The sequence below is a fragment of the Cebus imitator genome, unplaced genomic scaffold, assembly GCF_001604975.1.
Source record: "Cebus imitator isolate Cc_AM_T3 unplaced genomic scaffold, Cebus_imitator-1.0 Scaffold121, whole genome shotgun sequence".
Lineage (NCBI taxonomy): Eukaryota > Metazoa > Chordata > Mammalia > Primates > Cebidae > Cebus > Cebus imitator.
In genome coordinates this window covers 2,742,680-2,767,350 of record NW_016107436.1, presented here as the reverse complement: position 1 = coordinate 2,767,350, position 24,671 = coordinate 2,742,680, and the positions used below count along the sequence as shown (strand labels likewise).

At 61.9% G+C, this 24,671-nt stretch overlaps 3 protein-coding genes across 9 annotated transcripts in view; 2 read left to right on the top strand and 1 right to left on the bottom strand.

Annotated features, from left to right (window-relative positions):
- The window catches only part of BCAS3 (BCAS3 microtubule associated cell migration factor), a 679,070-nt gene extending 677,703 nt beyond the window's left edge, over positions 1–1,367 (top strand). For 4 of the 7 annotated variants that reach the window (XM_017539912.2, XM_017539911.2, XM_017539919.2 and 1 more), the window contains one exon: positions 526–1,367. In XM_017539912.2, the coding sequence (XP_017395401.1) occupies positions 526–562 (37 nt within the window). In that variant the 3' untranslated portion in view covers positions 563–1,367. The remainder of the gene's footprint in view (positions 1–525) is intronic. The other 3 variants (XM_017539914.2, XM_017539918.2, XM_017539916.2) reach the window with 2 other exon arrangements.
- A 633-nt stretch (positions 1,368–2,000) lies between these two features.
- On the bottom strand, positions 2,001–5,568 carry LOC108312039. The gene is made up of 2 exons (XM_017539726.2): positions 4,513–5,568; positions 2,001–2,280 (listed from the first exon to the last, which is right to left on the bottom strand). Exon 1 carries the CDS (start codon positions 5,328–5,330, stop codon positions 4,842–4,844), a length of 489 nt encoding a protein of 162 aa, XP_017395215.2. The 5' UTR covers positions 5,331–5,568; the 3' UTR covers positions 2,001–2,280; positions 4,513–4,841.
- A 2,747-nt stretch (positions 5,569–8,315) lies between these two features.
- Positions 8,316–17,824, top strand: TBX2 (T-box transcription factor 2). The gene is made up of 7 exons (XM_017539926.2): positions 8,316–9,032; positions 10,171–10,438; positions 11,478–11,624; positions 12,851–12,927; positions 13,027–13,190; positions 13,589–14,223; positions 16,438–17,824. Exons 1-7 carry the CDS (start codon positions 8,635–8,637, stop codon positions 16,888–16,890), a joined length of 2,142 nt encoding a protein of 713 aa, XP_017395415.1. The 5' UTR covers positions 8,316–8,634; the 3' UTR covers positions 16,891–17,824.
- Positions 17,825–24,671: the final 6,847 nt, after the last annotated feature.

The following is a 24,671-nucleotide window of genomic DNA, read 5'->3' as shown; positions in this document are numbered from 1 at the left end:
AGTGAATGAGTGAGTGGCAAAGCCAGGCGGAAGCTCCAGGCACAGGCCAGGCAGGAGAGGGGAGGTGGGGACAGATCAGGCAGGGACGCTTCGGGCCCTCCCATACCCTGGCTTCTCCCCGCCTGCCTCCCCTGTAGAGCCGGGACAGGAGGCACTGTGGAGTTGGGGGCATGCTGGCTGAGCATGAGTGTGTGTGCAGGCACGGGCCCCAGCCCCGCAAAGAGCAGTGTCGTCCACACACATCGTCAGGGTGGTCCTGCTTCGGAGTTAAAGGGCTTCCCGCAACAGGGAAAGACCATGCTCTCGCACCGGAGTCTGCCAGCCAAGGGGCTTTCTCTCCCCTGGCTGAGCCTTCCTGTGCCCTGAGCTACCCCCTGCCCATCCAGGGAGCAGGTAGGGATCCCCCTGCAGAAGGACACAAGTGAACCCAGAATGATGCCTCAAGACAGGCAGCCTAGCCCAGGTGGTGCCCCTGCTCCCCAGACCCAACTCTGACCAGGCCTGGCCCTCTCCTGTGTCTTGCAGAACTTCAGCGAGAGGGAAGCATCGAGACTCTGAGTAACAGCTCAGGCTCCACCAGTGGCAGCATCCCAAGAAACTTTGATGGCTACCGATCTCCGCTGCCCACCAATGAGAGCCAGCCCCTCAGCCTCTTCCCGACTGGCTTCCCGTAGGTACCAGCAACTGCTTCTGACTGGCGGGCCCCCTCCCCTGCTGGAGGAGGGGAGAAGCCCCCCTCTGGTCCTACCCTTCAGTCTCTGCTCCTCCTTCATCAACACCTTCCCCAAGCTTAGTGACAGCAGCCGCCCATCCTACCTGGATGAAGAAGAGACCTTCTCCCAGCACCTCAGCATACCCGCCCTCCGTACCTGTCAGTGGAGGCTGTGGCCAGGAGAGACTGCAGAAGCCCGGTCCCTGTGTATGTTTGCACATGACATCCTGCATTGGATCCGCTTTTGTATTTTTTAACCATATCCACAGGGGAGGGGGGGCCTGGAACAGTGACCAGATCTGGGGGCCTGAGTGGGGGCAGGGTCCATGGTCCAGCCGGGCTTCTTGACCCTGAGTAGACAGCCACAGCCTCACCTCACGTCTGGCTGTGATACACGCTGCCCCCAGCTTCCCTTGGTCAGCCCCCCTCCAGCATGGGATGAACCGAGGCCTAGAGTATTAGGGAAGGAGGAAGGGAGGAGACACCTCTTCTTCCTCCCTTCTTTCCCCATCTGTTTATGGGAAGAGTTTGTCTTTCTTATCTTTAAGTCCTTTCATCCTGGTCCTGTACTGTTCAGTGAAGGAAACCGTGGTTATTGAGGCCCTGTCGTAAAGTGCATGTCTTGTCCAATAAATCATGCTGCAATTGGTGTCTATCCCTGAGTTGCTGGGGTCAGGGTCCTCTCCAAACGCTGAGCAGAGTCCTGTGGACTGAGCGCCCAGGATCCCAACGCCCCCTTTCATGTGCACCTGGGGGCAGAAGGAGTCAGTGGAGGGTTGGAATGGGAAGCAGAACTTTTGCTCTGGAATTTGGATGGGGCCTGATTTAAGCCCATTCTCCAAGCATCTTGCCTGTTACCAGAGGCAGTGAGTTCTTGGGGTACCACAGGCTTGGACCCTCCTCTCTGAGGGTCTTGCCTGGCCACGTGCTGGTGGGTTGCTGGGGGGAGGAGAGCCTGGCCAAGCCTTTTCCGCGGGGCACCTTGTAACTGCCTCTGTCTTCAAGCTCAGAAGATGGAAGGGTGGTCAGGTGAAGGTGAGTATCTCATGAAACCTGGCTGGAATCTTCAGATGACAAGTGCCTAATTTTGTCCCCCTGCCCCACCACCACCACTTCTGGACCTAAAATGAATGTCAACAAGGAGATGGGAACAGGGAGGACAAATGGTGTGTTGAGCAGGAAGCAGGAAGGAGATGAATGCTAATCCTAGTGCCCCTTCCCTGGCCCACACTTCCCAGAGACCCCAGGGAGGTCTTGGAGAATGGAAGGAAACCCACGGAGCCAGGTGTGGTTTGGGTTAAGTTTAATGGAACAGCCATAGAAAAGTTGAGGTCACAAACAAGCAGGCCTTCCCATGCAACTGTCCAGCCAGAGCTGGGACCGCTCCTGGGGACCCTGCCCCCTTCACACACACCCATCCCATCCCAGCTGCCCGAGGGGCCCTCATCGTCAGTTCCCTCTGCCAGATCAGCTGGGCACGTTGGAGGCACAGGTGGAGGGTTGCTGAATCCCACTAGGCTCCGTAGGCTGAAAGATGATCCTACATGGGGTGGGCTAAGCCTGGGCACCTGCAGGGTGAGAAGTCACATGCCGGACTGAGGCATGCTAGGAACACAAGCCTGGCCCCAGCAGTAGGGGGTGCTGGAGGAGCTGCAGCTTTTCCCCATCTTGCTGAATTATTGATGGGCCTGGCACTGCCCCTACCCCCAGCCAAGCCATATTTCAGTCAAAAAGGGACAAGGAGGAGAGTGCTACCAGGCTGCCTGTGTGTGCTGCCCATGGCCCGTCTCGCTGCTCTAGGAAGCATGAGCCCTCTGAAACCACCCTAGGATACGTGGATGTGGCGGAGACCTTGCTGCCAGGGGCTCTCTCAGCCATTCGGGGAACTGGCTGGCAGCTTAGAGAGTCAGGAGACCCCCTGGCCTGGCCCTTCCCCTCCAGTGGGGGCAAAACAGCTGTGGCCTCCCCCAGGCAGGGAAAGTGGTGGGTGTAGGGCTGGACTTGCCGGCTGAGCTTGCAGGACAATCTGGTTATTCATCTGCTCGAAGCCAGGGCAACTCTTTGAGTATGTGGGGGAAGGGTGAGGATAAGAGAGGCCAGATAAGCTGGCCCCACAGCGGCTGCCACTAAAGCTCAGGTTATCAGAAAGGCTTTGGGCCTGGCCTCCGGCTAATTGGGGAGGTTATGGAGCCTGCCATAGCCTGTAATCAGCTGGAAGTGAGAGCTAGGCCCCAGGGTGGGGTCCTTACTGGCCACTGGCCCCTGAGCAGCTGCTTCCTATCCTCTACCGATAACATCCAGGGCAATCTGGGACTCACCTCAGCCCCAGCAGACCTCATGGTGGCATCACCTGGGAGGGCATCAGAGCATGAATCAAACTATGGCCAGACCAGGGGACCTTTAGGAATCCACGTGACCTCCGGATTCTCTCGGCACTACCTGGTCAACGGGCAACTTTACTATGGACTTCCTCTCAATTTGATGAAGGAAGAATATCTTCATGATCTTGAAAGAGGCTGGTGGGAGCCAGGGTGGCAACTGAAAGAGCGAGGGTACTACCTAGGATGAGAAAAGGCCCAGTGGGCCTAAGGCTGATGCAAGCACACAAGCTTGAACGCCAGAGCCAGCCAGCCCTTCTGTAAACGAGCGGAGGCCAGGCAGGCAGCCACCAGTCTGGACATGGATATGGTTTCTCAGTGGTAATGTTTTATTTCACAATTCAGGGGCTCACAAAACTAGAAAGTACCTGAGAGTTCTGTTTGCTCCTCATTTCTTACAAATGGCAAGCAAGCCTGAGCCCCAGAGTAGGGCAGGGCCTAGCCCAAGGTCATAAAGTCACACACCTAGTGAACCAATCCCTGTCTGCACCTGGCTGCTTCACACCCTGGCCAGTTCCCTTAGAGGGACCCAAATCAGAGCTGAGCTTCCTGTCCTATGCCCCCATCCCATCCAGGATGCTGACCCTGCTGACCTCCATCCCCACTCCATGAGGCTTCCGGCTGGGGCTCAGAGACTGCCTTTGCAGCTGCTCCCTTGCCCTTGTGTAGCTGGAAGGCGGCCCTCTCCTGCAGACCTAGAACTGGAGACTCTAGAGGCAAAGGGACAGTGCATCCTGTATGTCTCGAATTCAGAGCAAGAGCCCAGGGAAGGGTGGCGGCCCTGGCATCTCAGGATCACTTTGCTGTAAGAGCAGGGGTAGGCAGCTCAGCAGCACAGCCTTCTTGGGAGTGGATTTGGACTTGCTCTCTTTAAGGTCCCAGGGTCCCATCCCAGCTCTGCCACCAGCAGGCACGTGGTCTTGGGTAAATGACTGCACCTCTGGGGTTCAGGGTCTTCAGTGTAAAGGAGGGAGTGGAAGGGAGAGAGCAGCATGCCCTTCCCGGAGGTGTGACACAGAGCCGAAGCAGGCAAAGGGGAAGCTGCGGGTCCACCAGGCAAACCCAGGGCTCGAGGTGCAGAAGTTGACAGCCAGGCCAGGTAGCCTCTTAGCAGGGATCGGAAGGGCAGAGGTGGCGCAGCTGGAGCCCGGGATTGCGGGGCGCCGTCCCCACGCTGCTCCAGGGAATCCCGACCGGCTTCCCTGCGAAAGCGTTTCCGAATGCGATCCCAGAGCCTGTAAGCGCCCCAGCAGCCCCGCCCCTCTGTCGCAGGTGGGCCCGTCCTAGGGGTCCTTTTTGCCCTCTACCCCGTCTTGCAAGCCACTCAGTCGAGCGCCCCGTTCACGCTCCCGTGATCCCAGAAACCCGCACCCATGATCTTGCCCCGTGCACATCCACGCACGAAGGTTCACAGACGCGCACCTCACTTCTGCGGCCCAGATGTCCCAAGCATACAGCCGCCACCAGCGGAACCGCGGCCCCGAGCCAGTGAGCCGTCTGCAGCTCCCAGGGTTACGGGGCTCCCCAGAACTCTGGGAAAGTCATCCAAAGTCCAGCGGGGATGCGGCCTTAGTTCTTGGCCGCGTGATCTCGCTCTCAGGTGCAGAGCGACACCGCCCCCGGCCCGTAGAGGCCAGGCTGGGCCTTGCCCTCGCATCCGCCAGGATGACGAGGGACGGGGCCACACAGGCCGTGGCTGCGGAGGCGCTACCCTGGACCACCCCGCAACAAGAAGGGAGTCTGGCCGCCCGCTATCCCCGCGTCCCCCGCCCCATTCCAGCCAGTTGGCCCGACCCTGCGCGGGATAATTGGGACAGGAGGGAGGCGACAGGCGGGCGGCGGCTCCAGAGAGACTGCGCGCCTGTCAGCGGCAATTTGTTTAAGTGGACGGGACGGGACGGGCCGCTGCGGGCTGGGGTCACGGAGGCCGCGGCCCACACCCCAGCCAGACCTGGGACCGCGGGGGAGCCCGGCCCGGCCGCTAAACCGGGCTGGCTGGCGCCAGGGCTCCGGGAGGTGCAGTATGGCTGGGAAGCCGTGATGGGAAGCGACTCTGTCCGGGGAATGTCCTTCACCCCCACACTCCCAAAGTCCAGGCGGGGACCGAGGCGCCCAGTGGCACCCTCACAGCTGCCCATAGCACGGGGCCACGCGCGTCCCCTGTGCTTAGCCTGGGCACATTCATCTGCCAGCGAGCGCTGAAGCCAGTCTGCAGCCCGCGCCCCGTCACTCGGACGCATGTCTGTCGTCCCCTCTGCCACAAGGCCGCACAGCCCTATCTTTCTGCCGCCCCCTGCCCGAGGGCTCACGCAGCCCCGGCCTCGCACACCGACGACGAAGCGGCGGGGACCCCCTGCCACCTTGGAGGCTCAACCTGGGGAAGGTCCCAGCAGTGCCCCTTGACCCTGCGAGGGGTGGCGGGGCCAGCGGATGGAAGGGCAGCCGCGCCAGCCTCAGGACCGCGGCCCCAGCCGGCCCAGGCCGCCCCCGCCCCCCGCCCCCTTTAGCTGTTGCGGGAAGCGCTGGCGCACTGTCCGCGCACCACCCGCCGGAGCCCATCCGACGCCCCGGTCGGAGACCGCCTGAAAAGGGAGGGGCGGCCGAGCGCGCGTCCCCCGCCCGTCTGCGGGGCCGGGCCGATGCGAAGTGACAGGGGCCGGAGCTTTGTTGTGGAGCCTCGGCCGCCTGGCGCCAGCCGCCCCCGCCCGCGCCCTCCCCCTCCAGCCCCGGGCGGCCCGCGAGGCGCCCCCCGGGGCCTCTTAAAGAAACACGCACACTCGGCCCGGGGGAGTCCTCCAGGGGCGCGGGTTCCTGGGAAGGGGAAGGGGGCTGGCGGGGGAGGGGCCCAGCGGGAGCCGCACGGCGCCGCTTCAGGGCCTCCAAAGCCTCCCTAGCGCCAGTTTTCGATGAGCCTCCGGCATTCCTAGCCGGAGAGTTTGGCTGGGGGTCGCTACAGACTCTTCGGAGCGGCTGCCACAGGACCTCCGGGCGATTGCGGGACGGCGGGGCGGGGCGGGCGTTGGGATCCTGACCTGGACAGACCCCGGGAAGCCAGAGGACAGGTCCGAGGCACTGTAGGTGGGGTCGCCGTCCCCAGAGGCAGCCATTGCACTGTCGCCGCTGGGTTTCTTGGTTAAATAGCCCAGGCCTGAGTGTTTCAAATTCTCCAGGCCTCGGACCCACTGGACCAGCTATGGATGGACTAATGAAATGGACTGTCTAAAACGCACACATTTAGATGTACACATACTCTTACAAGGACAAAAGTACGTGTCCACACACACACACACACACACACACACTTTTCACACTCGACTTTGCAAATGTAGTCACAGATTTCTAGGCCGGTACCTGGATACCCGGCTAAGGAAAGCTGCCCTGGTTATCTGGTCACCTCGTCGGCTGCTCAAACGTGTCCACAAGGGTCCCTCCCCGAAGGGGCACACACATCTCGCCTATGGTGGAGCGGGCAGGTATTTGCCTGTGCAAAACTGCAACGGATCCTACCCCGGCTGCGTAGCCTGCGCTGCGCGGAGTCAAAGATTCGTTCTGGCCAGAGAGAAGGTACTAAGAGAGGAGCGACCCAGCCAAGAGCTAGGTCGTGGAGAAAACCCTGCGAGGGCGGCGCTCATACGTGCAGTAATGAGTTATGAGTGCTCTGGGGTCGGTCCCGAAAAGTAGGGAAAACGGTCTCAGAGGCCGCACTGCTTCCCCGGGTCCCAAATCCACACTGCCGGAAGAGATCCAGCCTTTAAATGCTGCTCCCAGCGTTCCACACGAGGTGCCTTGCGACCGGTGTGCGCAGCGGGCGGGCGTCTGCATGGGTCAATGTTGGACGTGGGATGTACGCGCCCACCACGCGGTTTTACGGGTGGGAGTGTCACCCGTGGTTAGTGTATGCTCTGTTTTTTCCTTCGGAACACGACCTCCAGCAATCAGCCTGAGTGTCCGCGCCCGAGCCCTACTGGAAGCAGGTGCGTGGTCGCTCCACTCTCCCCGTACACACCCTGAGTTACAGCTCTTGCTGTGCGCAGGGGGCACCACACGGGGCCCGAAACACACACACACACACACACACACACACACACACATCACTTGGGGGGGGAGGGAATACTGAGGCTGCCGGAAAAGAGAAGACAAGACTGATCGCGGAGGAGGAGGCTTCAGTCATAGGTGCTCCCAGACACTCCGACTCCTGCACTCGTTGCCTAGCACTCCTGAACTTAGGAGACTCCGAGAGATGAGAACAAACTCTTAAAAAGTGGTTGACAGGGCGAAAAGAGGATGCCGGTATTTCGGATGAAGGAGACTTTCGTCTCCGGTACCGGATAGGGCGAAAATTCGTTGGGTCGCGGGTGGAGAATCCGGGGTCCGCCCACGCAGTGCCGCCCTGTGCTCAGCGAAAGGTGCGCTCACCTTTCTAGCCTCGAGGACCCGCTCTCCCAGCCGCCAGAAAGCTCAGGGCGGGGCCGGGGCCTGCGGAGAACGCCAGGTTCCTTCCGAGTATTCCGGTGAGGGCGGGCGCGGGTAGGGGGTCCCCGCGTTTCCCCAGCGCAAGGCCGCGTCCCGCTCCCGCCTGCCCCGGCCCCAGCAGGGCTCGGCCATGGCTCCACTCACCAGCTCCCGCCACCTGGGATCCGCTCCGGGACCTCTGCCGCCCGAGCCTCCCGACTCGCCCGCCCACTGGCCTCGCTTTCCAGCGCCTGCAGTCTCTCTCCGGAGTGCAGGGACCCCCAGGCGGCGCCGCGACCGGGAGCTGGGTCGGAGGCCAGTCTGGGGCGCCGGCCAGAGCGGCCGGGCCTCCAGGCACGGGAGAAGGAGGGCGCCCCCCTCCTCTCCGGGCCGTGTCAATGCTTTGCACTTGGGGCCAGCGTGCGGCTGCGGGTCCTTCCTCAAGGCCCCGGGACCCCGGCGCCCCTCGCCTCAGGCCCTTTCGGCGGGTCAGGTCGGCCCTCCGCACTCTCCAGTCCCGCGCAGGCAGCCGTGGGCGCGGGCGGGCGGTGGGGGCCGGGACAGGAGGAGGGGTCTCGGGGCCCGGCGGCCCGTCATTGGTTAATATTTTATTCTGTTGACATGTTTTCTTACTGCTAAGGCTTCCGACACCTTCTCCCAGGCCCCCCCTCCCGGCCAGCGCTTGGCCTGAGCTGTCAAAACCCCGCCCCCGGAGACCCACAATTGGTCCAAAAAGCGTAAAATCAGCAATCAAGGGGGGCCTGGCTCGTTAGCGCAGGGGATCCGAGCTGGGCAGGACATGTGAGATAGTCACAGTTTTCCAGAGATCACGACAAGATCTAACCAGTCGCGCGTGGTCCCCGGCGCCGGAGCGGGCCAGCCCAGCCCAGCCCGGCCCCGCGCAGAGCCCCCGCCGCCCCCCGCGCACAGATCCCCGTGCCCCTTGCGGTGCGCCGTACGGAGAGCCCGGAGGAGCAGCTGCCGCGCCCGCCACCCGGGTCGTCCGTCCTCCGCGCGCGCCGCCGTCCGGGCCGGGGGTCCGAGCCGCGCGCCCCCGGCCCCGGCCCCCGGGCGCCTGGGCCGGATGTCCCGATGAGAGAGCCGGCGCTGGCGGCCAGCGCCATGGCTTACCACCCGTTCCACGCGCCACGGCCCGCCGACTTCCCCATGTCCGCCTTCCTGGCGGCGGCTCAGCCCTCCTTCTTCCCGGCACTCGCGCTGCCGCCCGGCGCGCTGGCCAAGCCGCTGCCAGACCCGGGCCTGGCGGGGGCGGCGGCGGCGGCAGCGGCGGCGGCGGCAGCAGCGGCCGAGGCGGGGCTGCACGTCTCGGCACTGGGCCCGCACCCGCCCGCAGCGCATCTGCGCTCGCTCAAGAGCTTGGAGCCCGAGGACGAGGTGGAGGACGACCCCAAGGTGACGCTGGAGGCCAAGGAGCTGTGGGACCAGTTTCACAAGCTGGGCACGGAGATGGTCATCACCAAGTCGGGGAGGTAGGGCGGCCGGCCGGCTGGAGGGCGCGCGGGTGGACGGGCGGGCTGGGGCACGCTACCGCACCGACCAGCGCAGAGCCCAAGACTCCCGGCTCCCGGCTCCCGGCTCCCAACTCCGGGCTCCAGGCGCTGGCCCTGACGCCACGCTTCGCTCCCACAGACAACCAAGTTGACTTTTCTCGTTTGGCACTGGAGTAATTTTTTTTTTTAACAAAAACACTAAAATCCCCCGAATGAAATAAAACGAAAACAGGCTGCTAAAGAATAGCCCCAACAGTTCTGAGTCCCAGCGCGGAGGAGGCCTCGCGGCTTGGCCCTGGCGGTCTCCTCCGCCCCGCACCCTCGCCCTTCTGCGTCCGGGTCCGTCTCCGAGCTCGGGGGAAATTCAGCCTCTCCCAGACTCTGCTCCTGCCCCGGAGCCCCTAGTGGGATCCGCGCCCCGCTAGTCCCAGGCCTGTCGCTCGGTTCCCGGCAGCGAGCCCTGAGTCAGCCGAGCCCACCGCGTCACTGGGCTGGGATCCCTTGCCCCACCGCGGGGATCCGAGCCCTGGGCGCATCCGCGGCCCCAGACCTTAAAGCCAGAAGAAAGCCACAGTCCCAGCCCCTCCACCCTTCGACTCAGCCACCGAGAATCCAGGCCGCGGGTTCACCCTCTTCCCCCGAACTGCACGGCCAGGATGTCTGATCAGGCTCTGTAGCCCAGTTCCCAATACAAACATCTTCCACATTTATTTCTGGGAGCTTCCGTCCCAAGTGGGTATTTCTCCTGAACGAATTTCGGGGAGATTCAGGAGAAGTGATAATATTTCTGGAGGACCTAGACTTCTCTCCTGGACGTCGGCTTTCATCTCAGATCAGGAAGAAAGAGGGTCCCCAGACCAGAGCGTCTCATCCCAGAGGCACAAGGCCTAAAGGAGGCCGTTTAGGGTCTGACAGGCAGAAATGGGATCTCCCGGGAGCAACAACCACATATGGGGTCTCCCGGGCAGCGATGAGAGGGCAGAGCAGAGGACCACAGGGGAACAGCCAGGCAGCAGCGGTGTGCGCCTAGCGAGGAGGGAGAAATAAAGGAGAATAGGGGTCCTCGGACCCAGAAGAGCCGGTTCCAGTGGAATCTCCTCCCTTCCCTCCCTCCCAGGCGGATGTTCCCCCCCTTCAAGGTGCGAGTCAGCGGCCTGGACAAGAAGGCCAAGTACATCCTGCTGATGGACATTGTTGCCGCTGACGACTGCCGCTATAAGTTCCACAACTCTCGCTGGATGGTGGCAGGCAAGGCCGACCCTGAGATGCCCAAACGCATGTACATCCACCCAGACAGCCCAGCCACGGGGGAGCAGTGGATGGCCAAGCCTGTGGCCTTCCACAAGCTGAAGCTGACCAACAACATCTCTGACAAGCACGGCTTCGTGAGTGTAGGGGCAGGGTGGGAACAACGGGCGGGAGATTGCCGACCTGGCACTGCAGCTGAGCAGGAGAGCAGGGCCCCAGGATCTCCCAGGGGGAAGCGCTGGGCAAACCCCCAGAGTGCTCCTGCCGGGGTCACTGCCCTGTGGCCTACCGGAGCTCCGCTCATCAAGCCTGGGGAATGGTGAGATTGGTGGTTGTTAAGCTCCAGGCAGCTCACATTCTCAGTTCATCAGGCTGTGGAGGGCCCCTCCTAGGTCAAGAGGGAGGCAGGTGCTGCCCAGACTGGGTCTGCAGTGCTGGGCCCCAGAGGTCACCCTGGTCTTGGCCTGTAGGTGCCGAGCTTGGAAGACCTGCCCGTGACCTCAACTTGTCTGTCACCCTTCCACCATGACCCGCGTCCCTGGCCCTCCCTAAGACTAGGGGATTTAAAAGTTAAACCACCCTCCCCACCCACTCCCCAGCCTCCCTAAGACTTTCCCTCCTCCCACAGGCAGATGCCCAACTGGGAGGAGAGGGTGTGGGGGTTCTCCCCATTTATGCCTGAGCAAGGCCCCAGCAAATGGGGGGTGGGGTGGGGTTTCATAGAGCAAAAGGAAGAGCCCATTCTGAGGTAGGGCAGTTGGTGAGCCCCCAAAGGCTGGAATCCTCCCCCTGTGGGGTTAGGGGCCTTTGCAGAGCCAGAAAGGAAGAGAATGTTAAGAGTGGAATTGTAGGGTTTTATTTTGTTTAGGGTTTGGGGGAGGTCTTTTTGTTTGTTTGTTTTTGTTTTGTTTTGTTTTGCTATGTTTCATTTCTGTTTCCAACCGGGAATTTTTTTTTTTTTTAATGGCGAGAGAAAGAGACGCTATGAAAAAGAAAAGTGAGAGAAAAAGTAGAAGAAAAAGAAATAAGAGAAAAGAGCAGAGACAGGAGAAAATGGGGAAGGGGAAGAACCAAGAGAGAGACGGAGAAACGGAGAGGGAAAGGTCAGGTCCCCAAAGAATAGAAAAGCTGGGGCCAGGGCTGGCGGCTGCCGGCTGAACCCCGCCCTCCCCGCAGACCATCCTGAACTCTATGCACAAGTACCAGCCGCGCTTCCACATCGTGCGAGCCAACGACATCCTGAAGCTGCCGTACAGCACCTTCCGCACCTACGTGTTCCCGGAGACTGACTTCATCGCTGTCACCGCCTACCAGAATGACAAGGTGCGCGCGGGCGGGGGGTGGGCCCAGCCCCTGCACCGACTCCCACCTACCAGTGCAGTCCCAAGCGTCCACTCACCGCCCCCGCAGCCCCCGCACCGGATCCAGGCGGTTGCGACCGGCTCCAGAGCACTGAGCCTCGCATCCCTGCGGGCAGCACCCACGGAAGTCCCCCAGGCGCCCTCTCAAGCCCACCGCGCGCACACACAGGCTCCCCTAGGGCGCGCGAACAGCTGGGCGCTCGTTCGGGTGGAGATGTTTACTAAGCAATTAGCAGAGACTCCGGACCAGCGCAGACATTTTTACATTTTATTCGTTCATTTCTTGGCTCGGGAATGAGAATGTAAATGAAGGAGGGCGCCCGAGGCAATCTGCCCAGACTCTCCGGAGGGTCGGAACCCGGGACCCAGTTTTCACTCTCCCGGGGGAGCCAGAGGGTGGGACAGGTGACACAGCTCCCCCCCCCACCAAAGCATCCCTGGCTACTGCTTTGGGTCAGTCCAGACCTCTTGGGAGGCGCAAGGCCCCTTGGGGGGCGCTTAGATAATTTCCTTCCAATTAAAGGGCTTTTTCTGCTTGCGGCTTCTCCACCCTCGTTCTGGTGGACAGAGCATCACCCCTGTAGGCCTGTGCCCTTGTGTACCACTGTCGAGTGAAAGAGAGGGTACGAGTGTCCGTGCTTGTCGTTGTGGCTTTGTGAACCAAGGAGTACGCTGGGCTGTGCGTGCTCAGTTTGAGGTGTGTTGGATACCTATGGAGACGGATGAATTGGTTTGGTTCTGTGGGAGCTTGTTCTGTGTATACTTGGCTTGCGCGGGCCCGTGAGTGTGATTTGGCTTTGTGTGTACCTGCAGCCTTGCGTGTGCTCTGCAGTCTCTGTGCGCGCCTGCAGTCTCAGTGCGCGCCTGCTCAGGAGCGGAGTCGTTTAACGTGTGCAAGCCCGCGGGCGGGTGAGCATGCCTGGGCGGGTTCCGACTCCGTGGCACAACTTTGGGCCTGTGTGGGCCTGTCTAGGGATAATTCCTCGAATGAAGTTTTTGGAGGAGGACCCTGTCGCGAGGCCCTCCCGCCGGCCTCACCTCGGGGCGTCTCATCCCAGGGGGCGTGGGTACCAAGTGGACGCTCCCTGGGTCTCCCCTCTGTGGCCACCAGCCGCTGACCTCGGGGTGCCCCCGACTAGGCAGGAAGAGCCACCGCCTGACCTAGCGCCGCCCCTTCGGTCCCCTCAGATCACGCAGCTGAAGATCGACAATAACCCGTTTGCCAAGGGCTTCCGGGACACCGGGAACGGCCGGCGGGAGAAAAGGTGAGGGGCGAGCACGGCAGCCCTGTGGCGGGTGCCCGAGGGAGCAACAAGCAGGAGGGATACGTTCTTCCCTGACCCGCTCCTTCTACTCATCCCCAGGAAGCAGCTGACGCTGCCGTCTCTGCGCTTGTACGAGGAGCACTGCAAGCCAGAGCGCGATGGCGCAGAGTCGGACGCCTCGTCTTGCGACCCTCACCCCACGAGGGAACCACCGCCCTCCCCGGGCGCAGCGCCGAGTCCCCTGCGCCTGCACCGGGCTCGAGGTGAGGGTCGGACTGGAGGAGGGAAGGGGAGGTCGTGGGTGGGGGGTGGTCAACCGGCTCATCTGAAAGGCCAGGGAGGAAGCTTCAGCGAGTGTCTGGGTTTCCGTCCCGGGACTCCCCTACGAGGGCGGTCCCGGTAGCCAGAAGATCCGCTCGACTCCGAGCCTGGCCCTTGGGCGCCGTGTAATTCTCTGGCTGTAGGGTTTCCTCGCCAGGGCTTCGTTCCATCCACTGTAAACCTCGGGTCTTGGATTAGGTGACCTGCAGCTGCCCCTTGCCAGACTCCAGCAGCTCCTCCGACTCGGCCTCCCCGAGAGTAGCCCTTCCTGAGTCTCCCTGATCCTGCGCGTCGGCCTCCCCCGCAGCCCCTGTAACCCGCGCGCCCCCTCTCCCCGCAGCTGAGGAGAAGTCATGTGCCGCGGACAGCGATGTTGAGCCAGAGCGGCTGAGCGAGGAGCGCGCAGGGGCGCCACTAGGCCGCAGCCCGGCTCCAGGCAGCGCCAGCCCCTCTCGCTTGACCGAACCCGAGCGTGCCCGGGAACGGCACAGTCCCGAGAGGGGCAAGGAGCCGGCCGAGAGCTGCGGGGACGGCCCGTTCGGCCTGCGGAGCCTGGAGAAGGAGCGCACCGAGGCTCGGAGGAAGGACGAGGGGCGCAAAGAGGCGACCGAGGGCAAGGAACCCGGCCTGGCGCCGTTGGTGGTGCAGACAGACAGTGCGTCCCCTCTGGGCGCCGGACACCTGCCCGGCCTGGCCTTCTCCAGCCACTTGCACGGGCAGCAGTTCTTTGGGCCGCTGGGAGCCGGCCAGCCGCTCTTCCTGCACCCTGGACAGTTCACCATGGGCCCAGGCGCCTTCTCCGCCATGGGCATGGGTCACCTGCTGGCCTCGGTGGCAGGCGGCGGCAACGGCGGAGGCGGCGGGCCCGGGACCGCCGCGGGGCTGGACACAGGCGGGCTGGGTCCCGTGGCCAGCGCAGCAAGCACCGCCGCGCCCTTCCCGTTCCACCTCTCCCAGCACATGCTGGCATCTCAGGTAAGGCCTGTGACCCCGTGGCAGCGCCAGCAAGGGAGGAGGCCAGGGAGTTGGCGGCTGAGGCCAGCAGAGGGCCCGAGGGCTGTCAGGCGCGCTGGGAGCCTCTGGCGGACAAGAACTCCGTCCAGGGGAGGCCCCGGGTCGCACTTTAGGACCCCTGGGTTCTTAGAGGACTGTGTTGTAGGTCCAGGGTCTGGCTAGGGCCACGCTTCTGACTCCCGTGTGGCCTTTGGCAAGTCCCTGACCATCTCTGGGCCTGCTTCCTTCCCTGTGGTGCCAGCCAAGAGTGCAGTGCCCATCAGACTCTTCTGACCCTCACAGACCAGAGCCGCCCCTGGCTTTTGTGAAGCCTACTCTCCTGGCCTGAGGACATTTTTCTTGGGAACAAAGACCCTTGGCTCCCTTCTGTCCTGAAAGGCTAGGGTGGCCAGCCAGCCAAAGGGAGGAGGAACATTTGCATTATTTTCTGGAAACTTGACCACCAGCCCTCCCAGATGTCTCTGGCCCCTCTCAGGCCTTCTGCAAAGTCCTCTGCTCTGGCAAAGGACAAGGCTGGTCTTTCCCCCACCTTGACTTCCCCGGGACCCCCAGACACATGTCAGGAATGAGGACTCAGCCCCTCAGGCCCCATGGAAATTCTGAGCTCCCAGAGGAGTGATGCTGAAAATGTGGCTGGGGCACAGTAAGGAGATCCGGTGGGGAGAGTGGCCTCTTTGGTTGCTTGGGTGGAATATTCCCTGTGGAAAGATTTGGAATCTCTTCATTCATTTTCTTCCCTCTGAGGTTTCTGGCAAATTGAATCCTTGAGATCTTATCTCAAGGGAAGGAAAATAGGAATTCAAGTCTGAGAAACCTCCTTTGGTTCAGAAGCAAACATTTTAAAAGTTGGGGTGGGAAGCACAGGCAATTCTGAAATGAGTTTTACGCACAGCTCAGTGTTAGGGTGTGTAGAGTGTTTGAGGTATCAGCATCACTCATCTGGGGCTCTGGGCTGGAGGGGAAGCCTCCGGAGAATGGAGTTCAGGGCCCAGAGGTTTAATCTGCACCCCTCATTATTTGTGTATGTGAATGCCTCCTCCGCAAACTGGTAATGATCACCCGCATCACAGAGGTTATGAGGAAGTCAGGGTTTCCAGATACAGCCTTGCAACAGGTGCATTGTGCGGATGAGAATACCAGTACCTGGGAGGCGTCCGTTGTTAGAGCTGCTGGTGGTAACATTCCCAGGCCAGTGCAGCCCATACCAAACTTCAGGAAGAGCCACATTTCAGATCAGGAAGTGATCTGAAGTCTCCCTCCTTCCTCCCAACCTGAGATGCCAGGTCTGAAATGCCAAGTAGGGCCTGGCCCTCTCAGGAGGGCATTTTCTCAGGCCTGATGAAGCTGCCTCTTCCTTTCTCCCTGCTTGAGCCAGGCCTGAGGCTCCCAGGGAGCCCAGCACAGTTCTCAGCCCCCTGCCCTCCTCCCCATACCCACCCGCTCTGGGGGGTGAGCCATTATCTCAAAGGTCAGACCATGCAGGAGGCCGACCTCATGAACTCAGGAAGGTGCTTGTCCAGGGGTTCCTGGCTGCAGTGCCCTCCACAGGCAAAGACTGCATTCCTTCCTCAGCTGCCAGTGAGGTGCTGCCAGGAGTTCCCTGTAGAACTTTCAGGCCAGTTTATGAACTAGTTGGCACCTGTGCCCTCCTCCTGGCTCAGGCAGGAGAACCCTGAGCAGGTGAGCAGGCGGAAGGGGACTTTGCAAGGCTCTTTCCCCAGCCTGGGCACCCTCAGCCCTTCAGAGCCTGCAGATAGGAGGGGTGGTGAGGACACCGTTCTGAATGAGCAGAACCTCCAAGACAGCCAAAGCTGCCTACTTGCCATCTGGCCCTATGCCTGCCCCGTTTTCTCCCTAGAGGCCTTCACCCATGCTAGTGCAATCACCTAGACTGTCCTTTCCATTACCCCTTCTGTAACATCCAGCACAGAGCTTGACTGTAGGCCTTTGCATCTTAGTCCGAAGCCATCTCCCCCTTCTAACTGGTTTTGGCCACAGGCACACCAGCTCATGCTTACATGTGCTGCTTGTGGTTATAGTTACGTGAGCTGTGTCTTTACATCCCTAAAACAGCAGGGCAAGTTGTTGGGGGATAGCACAACCCCAGCACCCAGCCCACCCTCAGAAACACCTCAGGCAGGATGTCTAACCCTTGTCTTGTTCTGTTTCTTCCAGGGAATCCCAATGCCCACTTTCGGAGGCCTCTTCCCCTACCCCTACACCTACATGGCGGCAGCAGCCGCAGCCGCCTCGGCTTTGCCGGCCACTAGCGCTGCAGCTGCCGCCGCCGCAGCCGCCGGCTCCCTGTCCCGCAGCCCGTTCCTGGGCAGTGCCCGGCCCCGCCTGCGCTTCAGCCCCTACCAGATCCCGGTCACCATCCCACCTAGCACTAGCCTCCTCACCACCGGGCTGGCCTCCGAGGGCTCCAAGGCTGCTGGCGGAAACAGCCGAGAGCCCAGCCCCCTGCCCGAGCTGGCTCTCCGCAAAGTAGGGGCCCCGTCCCGCGTTGCCCTGTCGCCCAGTGGCTCGGCCAAGGAGGCGGCCAATGAACTGCAGAGCATCCAGAGACTGGTGAGTGGGCTGGAGAGCCAGCGAGCCCTCTCCCCAGGCCGGGAGTCGCCTAAGTGAGGGGCTGCCCTGCTGCTCCCCTGCCTCGCTGGCCACCGGGGCTGCCTGCCCCTGCTGCTTGGGACGTGTACAGCACAGAATGGGTATTTATTTAAATAAAGGAGAAAAGTGGGCTGCAGCAGCCGGAATAGAGCTTCGTCTGGCAAGTCGGGGCCTGGGACACTTCCCTGGGCCTCAACAAGGAATCAGGCTGCCGGAAACACAGTCACTTGGGAGCTGCTGGGCTTGGTCCAGATCCACTCCAGCGTCAAGGTGGCATCCGAGGTCTTCCAGCCCAGTGGCAGAGGCCTCATCCGGGCCCCAGCGTCCCTGCAGAAGCCAGAAGGTGCAGGGGCCAGGGGTGGGAGCCCCGGAGGGAGTCCCAGAGCCCTGGGCCTTGGGCCTGTACCGCAGGAGAAAGCTGGGTTGAGGGATGCTGAAGCCAGTGAGACTGAAGTCAGTGTAGACTTGAGCTGGGAGGGGACCTGTCCTGTTAGTCCCTCCACCTCTTTCCCGAAGAGACAGGCACCCCTCCCAGCCCTGGGTCAGCGTAGGGAGTGGCACTTCTGCCTTGAGTCCCCAGGGGAAAAAAAAATATTTATGAAATAAATGGTAATTTGTGTAAATAAGCTTTAAGGTTCCCAGAATATGCAAATTGGTATTAATTTATTCAAAGGTGTACATTGCTGTGTACATATATTTAGAGATTAACTCATACATTTAATTTTTTTTCCATTTTACATGAGCATCTATATTGTACAGGGTTGGAGGGGCCCTCGGCTGCGGGAGAAGGACCCGAGCCCCGGAGGAGCCCCCACCCCGCCGGCCCCTCGGCCCCTCCGCCCAGGCTTGGCTCGCCCGGCCCGCGGGCTCCACCTCAGGTTTTCACTTTTCGCTCCGGAGCGAGAACGAAACGACAAAAACGCAAGAAAACAATAAAACGCTACAAAGCGAAGTGAACGGCGCTGTGCGCTCTGTGGGCCGCGCGGGGCGGGGGCGCTGCACGCGCGCAAGGAGGGACGAGAGGCGGGGACAAAAGGCTGGGCGCCCCTCGCCCAGCGTGGCAGCTGCATCCCGGGGGCGGCAGGGCTGCTGGGGCGCTGGCGGAGCCGCGACGCCGGGCGGCGCCGGCGCGGGGGCGCCGGCTGCGTCCCAGGCCTAGGCCGGGCTCCCCCTGCCGGCCGCTCCCGCCGCTCGGCGCCTCGGGCCTGGACACCCACCCCGGCCAGGAGGAGCGCAGCCGAGCCGCCTGGACTCCGACTCCCTTTCCGGGCATCACACTGGAAACGCATCCCCTTTCAATGCTTCTGGGTGGGTGGGCTGGGAGGATGGGTGCTCCCTGTTCGCTCTCTCCCTTCCGAGGAGGGGTTCGGCTGTGTCCTACCCCCTACCCATCTCCAATTATCGCTGAGCTTAGAATTCCCCTCTCACTACCTCCTGAATCTCAAAGACAAACGTTTCCTCCGCGTCAGGGCTGTTAGCTAGAGTGGCAAAAACTGGACTAAAAGTTCTTACTTTAACTCATCTATCTAAATCCCTGTGGGGAGTGGGGTCAGGGAGCTATTTCTATTCCTGCCTCAGTTTCCCCTGTATAATAATGGGCTTGAGGGGGGTGTCTCAGGGATCCCGCTGTGTCAATCTCCATTAGGCTGGTCCTTCCCTGAAACCCACTCCTGCAAGAGTGGGTTGCCTCCCACCCCGCCCTGCTCCGGTGAGCGCCCAGGGCGCATCCTCCTCGCCCAGCTAGCAGGTGTCTCCAGCCCCCACTCCCAGCAGTGGCGGTGGGGAAGGGATGGGAGCTGGGCAGGCACTCCTTCAGCCCTGGGTCTGGTCGGTCACCGAGCAATCCACTTCCTTTCCAGTTCTCTCCTCTTTAAGCCTTGGGGACTCTGAACGTCCTGCCAGAACAGGCTGCCCACCTTGGGCACTGCACGGGGTGAGGCTTGGGAGGGTGCTGGCTTCCAAGACGCCAGGGACGTTGAGATGGAGGAAGAGTGAAAGTGATGGTGGAATAGACAGTTGGGCCCCGAGACGCCCAGGACGTTTTCGCAGGCCGATACATTTGCAAGAAGAGAGAGAACCAGGCCCGCCTCTTCAGGAGGGGGCTGCCCCCAGGCCACGCCGATTGAGGCTGGAGCGGGAAGGGGGCTCAGCCAGTGCAGAGTGGGAGGCTGCAGTAAGTAAACCGTGTCCCAACCCCAGAGGGTGGGTTCCCGCTTCCCTGCCCCAGACCAGTTGGCAGGTCCGGGAACCCGACGGGGACAGAGAAACCCCTTTTTCAGCCCAAATGGAAGCCCGTGGGCAGCGCGTTGATTGGAGGTCGCTTTGGGCTGAAACGCCTCTGATACTCCTGGAGGAGAGGCGCGTTTGCGTCCCACGGCTTCTCACTTTCAGCAGGACATTAGGAGGGAGACGAGTCCGCGGCGGGCTCGCAGCGACCTGCGGACAGGGCTGGGGACACCAGGGGGCAGCACCATCCTGGGGTCGCGCTAGGGGCGCGGGCGCCGGGGAGAATGGTGGCTGCGAAGGCCAGGCAGGGCGGCCTCGTCGCGGCCTCTTTTAGGCTGCGTCGTTGCTGCAGCAACCCGGGTGGAGTGGGGTGGGACTCCAGGGCCTCGAGATCCCCCACCCCACTCCCACCGCCACCTCCCGCCGCACTTGTCCCCTCCGAGTCGCCCACCCGGCGCTCCGCTGGGCCCCAGCTGGGAGCCTGAGCGCGACTGCGGGAACCCGCGGCTGGCGGCTGGACCTTGTCCCAGACAAAGGCTAGGCCACTCCCAAGCCCAATTAAGCCACCCTTGTCCCCGGCCTCTCAGCCCTTATTGTCCCCGGGGTCGCCAATTAGCCCAGGCGCCCCGCGTACCCGCCGCTCCGGTGCCGCAAGGCCTCCTTAACCCTTCAGGGCCTGGCCCGGTGGCCTTGGACGGCAGAGCCTCCGGCAGGCGGGTGGCAGGAGGGCCGGTGCTGGGGCGATGGCGATGCCTGCTGGCGGCCTAGCCTGTCGCCGCCGGCCCCCGCGTGTGGGGCGTGTGGGTCTAAGAGAGAATTGTGCTTGTCGGTGTGGGGTGGCGCGTGCGAGTACCGGGGGAACTCGGAGACTGTGAGTTGAGTACGGGGCCTCCGAGAGGCCCCTAGCGGCTAAGCCGCGCTGATCCCAAGGCCCGGGGACCTCATTTCCTCTCGGGTTAATCGGAGTCTTCCGAGCTCTCAAGCCCTTCCTCCCCGTCTCCCCCGCCGCTGCTGCGGAGAACCCGAGCCACCGGCGTGGCCTGGCCTGGCCCTCGCGAAGGGCGCGGCTTCTGGGCCCCGCTCCCCAGCCGACCTCGAACTCCTGCGCGGGGCGCTCCTGGGGCTGGAGGGGCGCGCTCAGCCTCACTGCCTCCAGGACTCCCACGCGCGAGCGCCCAGACACGAGGCCGCCGACGCCCCATTTCCCGGCTTCGCGATGGCCCCTTGAGGGACAGCCTCCACGAGACCTGGATTTACACCCCGAGCCTGCCTTCCTCCGCTCTGGGAAGGACCCAAAATCCAGTCCCGCTTCCTCCCCCTCCTTCGCTGTCCAGGGCCCCGAGGTGCCGAGCACCGGCAGGCAGGAGCCCGCAGGAGGCCGAGCGCCCCGTGCTCTCAGGACTGGGCGGCAGCGGGGGAGCCCCTGCGCGTTTGGGAGGGAGCCCGAGCTCCGGCTCCCCTGGGTATCCTCCCGGGAGCGCCTTCGGGGTAGAGGCTGGTCGCCCGGGGCGCCGAACGCGTCCGAGCACGCCCGTTACGGTTTTGCGTTTGGACTTCGTTTGGGGCTCTCTGGAGGCGCATATCTGCTCTTCCTATTGGATGGGGATGAGGCCGGGGACCCCGAGCCCACTCCGGAAACACCCGGTTTCCAGAGCGGACGGCTGCGCCTCCTTTCCCCACGCGTCCTCTGGGCGGCTCCGCAGCGCCCCGCTGGGAGCGAACCCAAAGTCCGCCCAGGCCGCGGGCCTCGGCAACTCCCCACAGGTCCACGAGATGGCGCTGCAGGCCAGGGCCGGGGCCGGCCGCCTGGAGAGAGAGCGGAAGGTAGACTGGGACCCCGGCGAGTGGGGCACGGCGGTGCAGCCACGAAAGCACGCAGAGCCGGGTCCGGAGCCCCGCGTAGGCAGCCGAGGGACTTCGGGGCTGCGGACTCGCGGAGCTGAGGGCTCGGGGCTCGGGATGGGGCCTTCAACCCTGCTCCCGGGGCCGCCCGGCAGCGCCAGCTTGGCGACCTTCCAAGCAGGCTGCAGACCCGACCTGCCCTCTTCTGCGCGCCGGCGGGGCTGGACCCTCGCGTTCCCTCTGCGGGGAAGGAGCCGCGGGACTCCGGCCTCCCGGCCCCTCCGAAGGGGGCTGTCGTTGGGATCCGCGGCGCGCCGGGCGCATGGCCCTGGAAGCGCGGGGCCAACTTGACGGTGAGGACTTGGGGGCGGGGTAGGGGAAGGATCGGCGGGCATCCAGCGCTCCACGCGCGGAGAGGGCACTCTCGGCTCCGACCCGCCCTCCTCACCACCCTCACCCGGGTCTTCAGGGCAGGGTCTTCAGGGTCGAGGGCAGGATGTGCCCGGTGGAGCCGCTCCTAAGGTCCGGCCTCCATAGGGAAGGCTTTGGGCTGCGTTATTCAGCGGGAGGTGGTGGGGACTGGGGAAGGTGGCACAGGGGTCAGCCTGAGAATGTCGCCCTTGGATTGAAAGCCACCAAGGCTCTGGGTCAGGTCTGAATAGGGGTAAGGGATGTGAGGCCGTTTGGCCAGGGAATGCCAGAGTTGGAGGGGGTGGGGCTTAGAAGCCTGTTTCCAGCTGAGCCTTTGTGTCCCCAGATGAGCTCTGGCACCCTCAGAGATTAACCCCACACACGTTTCCTCAGGGCACACGGCTAGAAAGCAGCACAGCTAACACCAGAGGGTCATTTCCACTGCAATACAGTCACCGGCTGGGTGATGTGACCCAGGCCAGATGTCCCCACACTAGACTCTCAGCTCTTTTCTCTTTCAAAGTAGTGTAGCAGAGAATAGGACCGAATCTTTGGTGATTTAATAATTATCTGCACGCCCATCTATGGCTGAGGTCGCTGCTTGGTAGGAAAACTGGACAGGAGCTAGATAGGTACAAGATCAAACTCTGCCTCGAGGGCTGTGGGTGCTCTTCAAAAATGTGACTTTATTTTCTGGGCCCCAGAATCCTCATCTGCAAAATAAGTAGTTTGGACTAAAATCAGATTGATCTGCGAATGGCCAGCTGACCTAGGCCCAGTTTCCAGTGACCACCCCACCCAGCCTCAACTGCCCAGACAAGAGCCATGTTCCCATTGAATGCTTGAGGAATCTGAGCCAGAGGGATAGGCAGAGTAACAGACCTGGAGGACCTTGGCCAAGATTCTTTGGGCGGGGGACAGGGCTGGTGGCCTGGGTGAATTCCCAATGAGGAAATTTCGTTCTAGGTCCAAACCCCTCAGGGAATTGGTGGCCTCCACTCCCTGTGGGATGTGGTTGTCAGTCACAGCTTGGCCTTCCACCTTGAGCAAGCTGCTTTTGGAGAGACACAGGCTGTTGGTTTCGGCGGGGGGGGGGGGGGGGGGGGGGGGGGGGGGGGGGGGGGGGGGGGGGGGGGGGGGGGGGGGGGGGGGTGACTTTGGTCCCCAGCACCACACTTTGTTGACTGCATGTGACTTCTCCCCGAAGAGAGAAAGGAATACCAGTGAAAGCCATTCAGGCACCCAGGTTTAAGGGTGTTCCCCAGGCTAATTTCTCGCCTGCAAGGAAGCCCTCACGACAGTCAACACACTTTCACATGTGGTCTCTCCCCAACCCTCGCTGGCAGGGTGGAGACTGTGAGTCCCCATTTCACAGACATGACATTGAGGTTCAGAGAAATGAAGTGAGGTGCCCAAGGCCATCCAGTAAGTAAAGGACAGAGCTCTTTCACAATCCTGTGGGCCTGGCCCTTGGAAACCTTCGCTGATGAAGTGATGATGAGCGAGAGTCAGACTTGCAACAGGAAAAGGGCAAAAGGGGCAGAGGAGGGAGTGCCCGGATGTTCGTGGGAGAAGCAGCCTGGCTCAGAACCTAAGTCCAGCAGGCCGGGGGGAGGTGGCCTTGTGGCTCCCGTCAGCCCAGCTGGGCCCACAGGGACCACTGGCCAGGGGCTTCTCGGCATAAAACTAACAGGAGCATTGGGAGGGGGTGCTTCCCATGCTCAGCTCAGGGTGTGGCTCATGTTCGCTCTCATTATTATTTATTTATTGCCCAAAGAGAACAAGCAGTATGTCCTCTGGCCCCATGATGCCTGCTCCTCAGCCTGACAGGAGCAGCTGTGGAACGGCCACTGTGTGCTTAACATACACCCAGACGTTTTATTTAATTCTCAGCACTGGGTGGTCGGTATGATTACCTCCATTTTACAGACAAGAAAATGGCCCAAGGTGGTAGAGCAGCTAAGAAGCAGGTCACAGGGCCACACCAGGCTCTGGCAGACCCCAGTCCTGTGTCCTTTCCTGGCCTGCCGTTCTTGCTCCACAGCCACTAGGCTGCAGAGTCCCCTGGCATTTGGCCTGTGGCAGGCTGTCCTGGGGGCTGGTTTTCATTTAGCCCTGGACTGGCTGGTCGGTTCCTTCATCCTGCCCTCGCTTTGGGTTTTCTTTATTTCCTTCTTGGGGGGCTGTCCACACTTCCATGTTTTGCCTGCCCACAACTGTCCCCATTTGCCCACGACAGTCCTGGTTTGAATACTGGTATTCTGAGTTCTGGAACACCTCTCAGTTTTGAGCAAGTCACCCAGTAGGTCCCTGCCATCCCCACACACATACCCCTACACTGGGCCGGGAGACCCAGGAATAAGTGAAGCAGACAACAGCGCCCTTATTGAGGGAGCCAATGATCTCATAGAAGATAGTGACATTCAAGGAATATAACCCCTCCCAAAAGAAGACACAGCGGTGCATAGGGTGGGGTGGGAAAAGACTTAGCCCCAGGAAACTGGGTGCAGAGAGGAGCTGTAGAGCCTTAGAGAGGCTGGGGAGCTGGCAACTGGCCTGGTTTCTCCAAGGAAAACCACCCCACCAAACATCTTCACATGTGCATGTATCCGTGTGTTCGTGTATGTCTGTGTGGCAGGTGCATGTCTACATGCATAACACTTGGCAGGAGTGCAGAAAGCCCTTGCTGGGTGACTGACTGAAGTGCACCTGGTCCCTCCAGGATACTCCCCCAACCCCCACCCCCAGGTCCTGGGCCAGAGGCCCCTTCTCCAAGTCCACTTGAGTCTCCCACGGAGAACTCTGGAGGGCTTCCGGTCTTCCTTTCAGCCAACCAGGCCTCCTCTCTCTCCTGGGGAACTGAGGCCCAGGGAGTGTGTGTGTCTTGCCTGAGGACGTGCCTCTGCAGGAGACAGTTCCAGGCCATCCACAGACATTCCTAGCCCTCAAACCCTGCTCTCCAGCTGTGTGGGTGATTCTCTGCTGCCTAAGGGTCTGGAAATTTCTGGCCTCTGGAGCAACCGCCTTGTCCCCCAAGGACAGGGCAGACCTCTCCACCTGGGTCCCTTGGGGAAGCTCCTAGCACATTTGCCCCCACAATCTTTCCTGTGGAGAAGAGGGCCTTCCTCAAATGCAGCTGAGATGAAGTCACTGCCCTGATTAAAGCCTCCCAAAGCCTTCCCTTGCTGTTGGGGTCAAGCCCAGCCTCCTTGGCCTGGCATTGGGGCCTGTGTGAGTCCTGCCTACTTACCCCCCTCCCCAGGACTCCTCCCCCACTGCCCACCTCTAGGCTAGTTTTGCTGGCCTTGCCTCGGCCTCCC

Coding starts and splice junctions, on each gene's coding strand:
- LOC108312039 (XM_017539726.2), bottom strand. CDS start 5,330: ATGCGTCCGAGTGACGGGGCGCGGGCTGCAGACTGGCTTCAGCGCTCG.
- TBX2 (XM_017539926.2), top strand. CDS start 8,635: ATGAGAGAGCCGGCGCTGGCGGCCAGCGCCATGGCTTACCACCCGTTC. Junction 11,625..12,850: donor CCGCCTACCAGAATGACAAG/GTGCGCGCGGGC, acceptor CGGTCCCCTCAG/ATCACGCAGCTGAAGATCGA. Junction 13,191..13,588: donor GCGCCTGCACCGGGCTCGAG/GTGAGGGTCGGA, acceptor CTCTCCCCGCAG/CTGAGGAGAAGTCATGTGCC.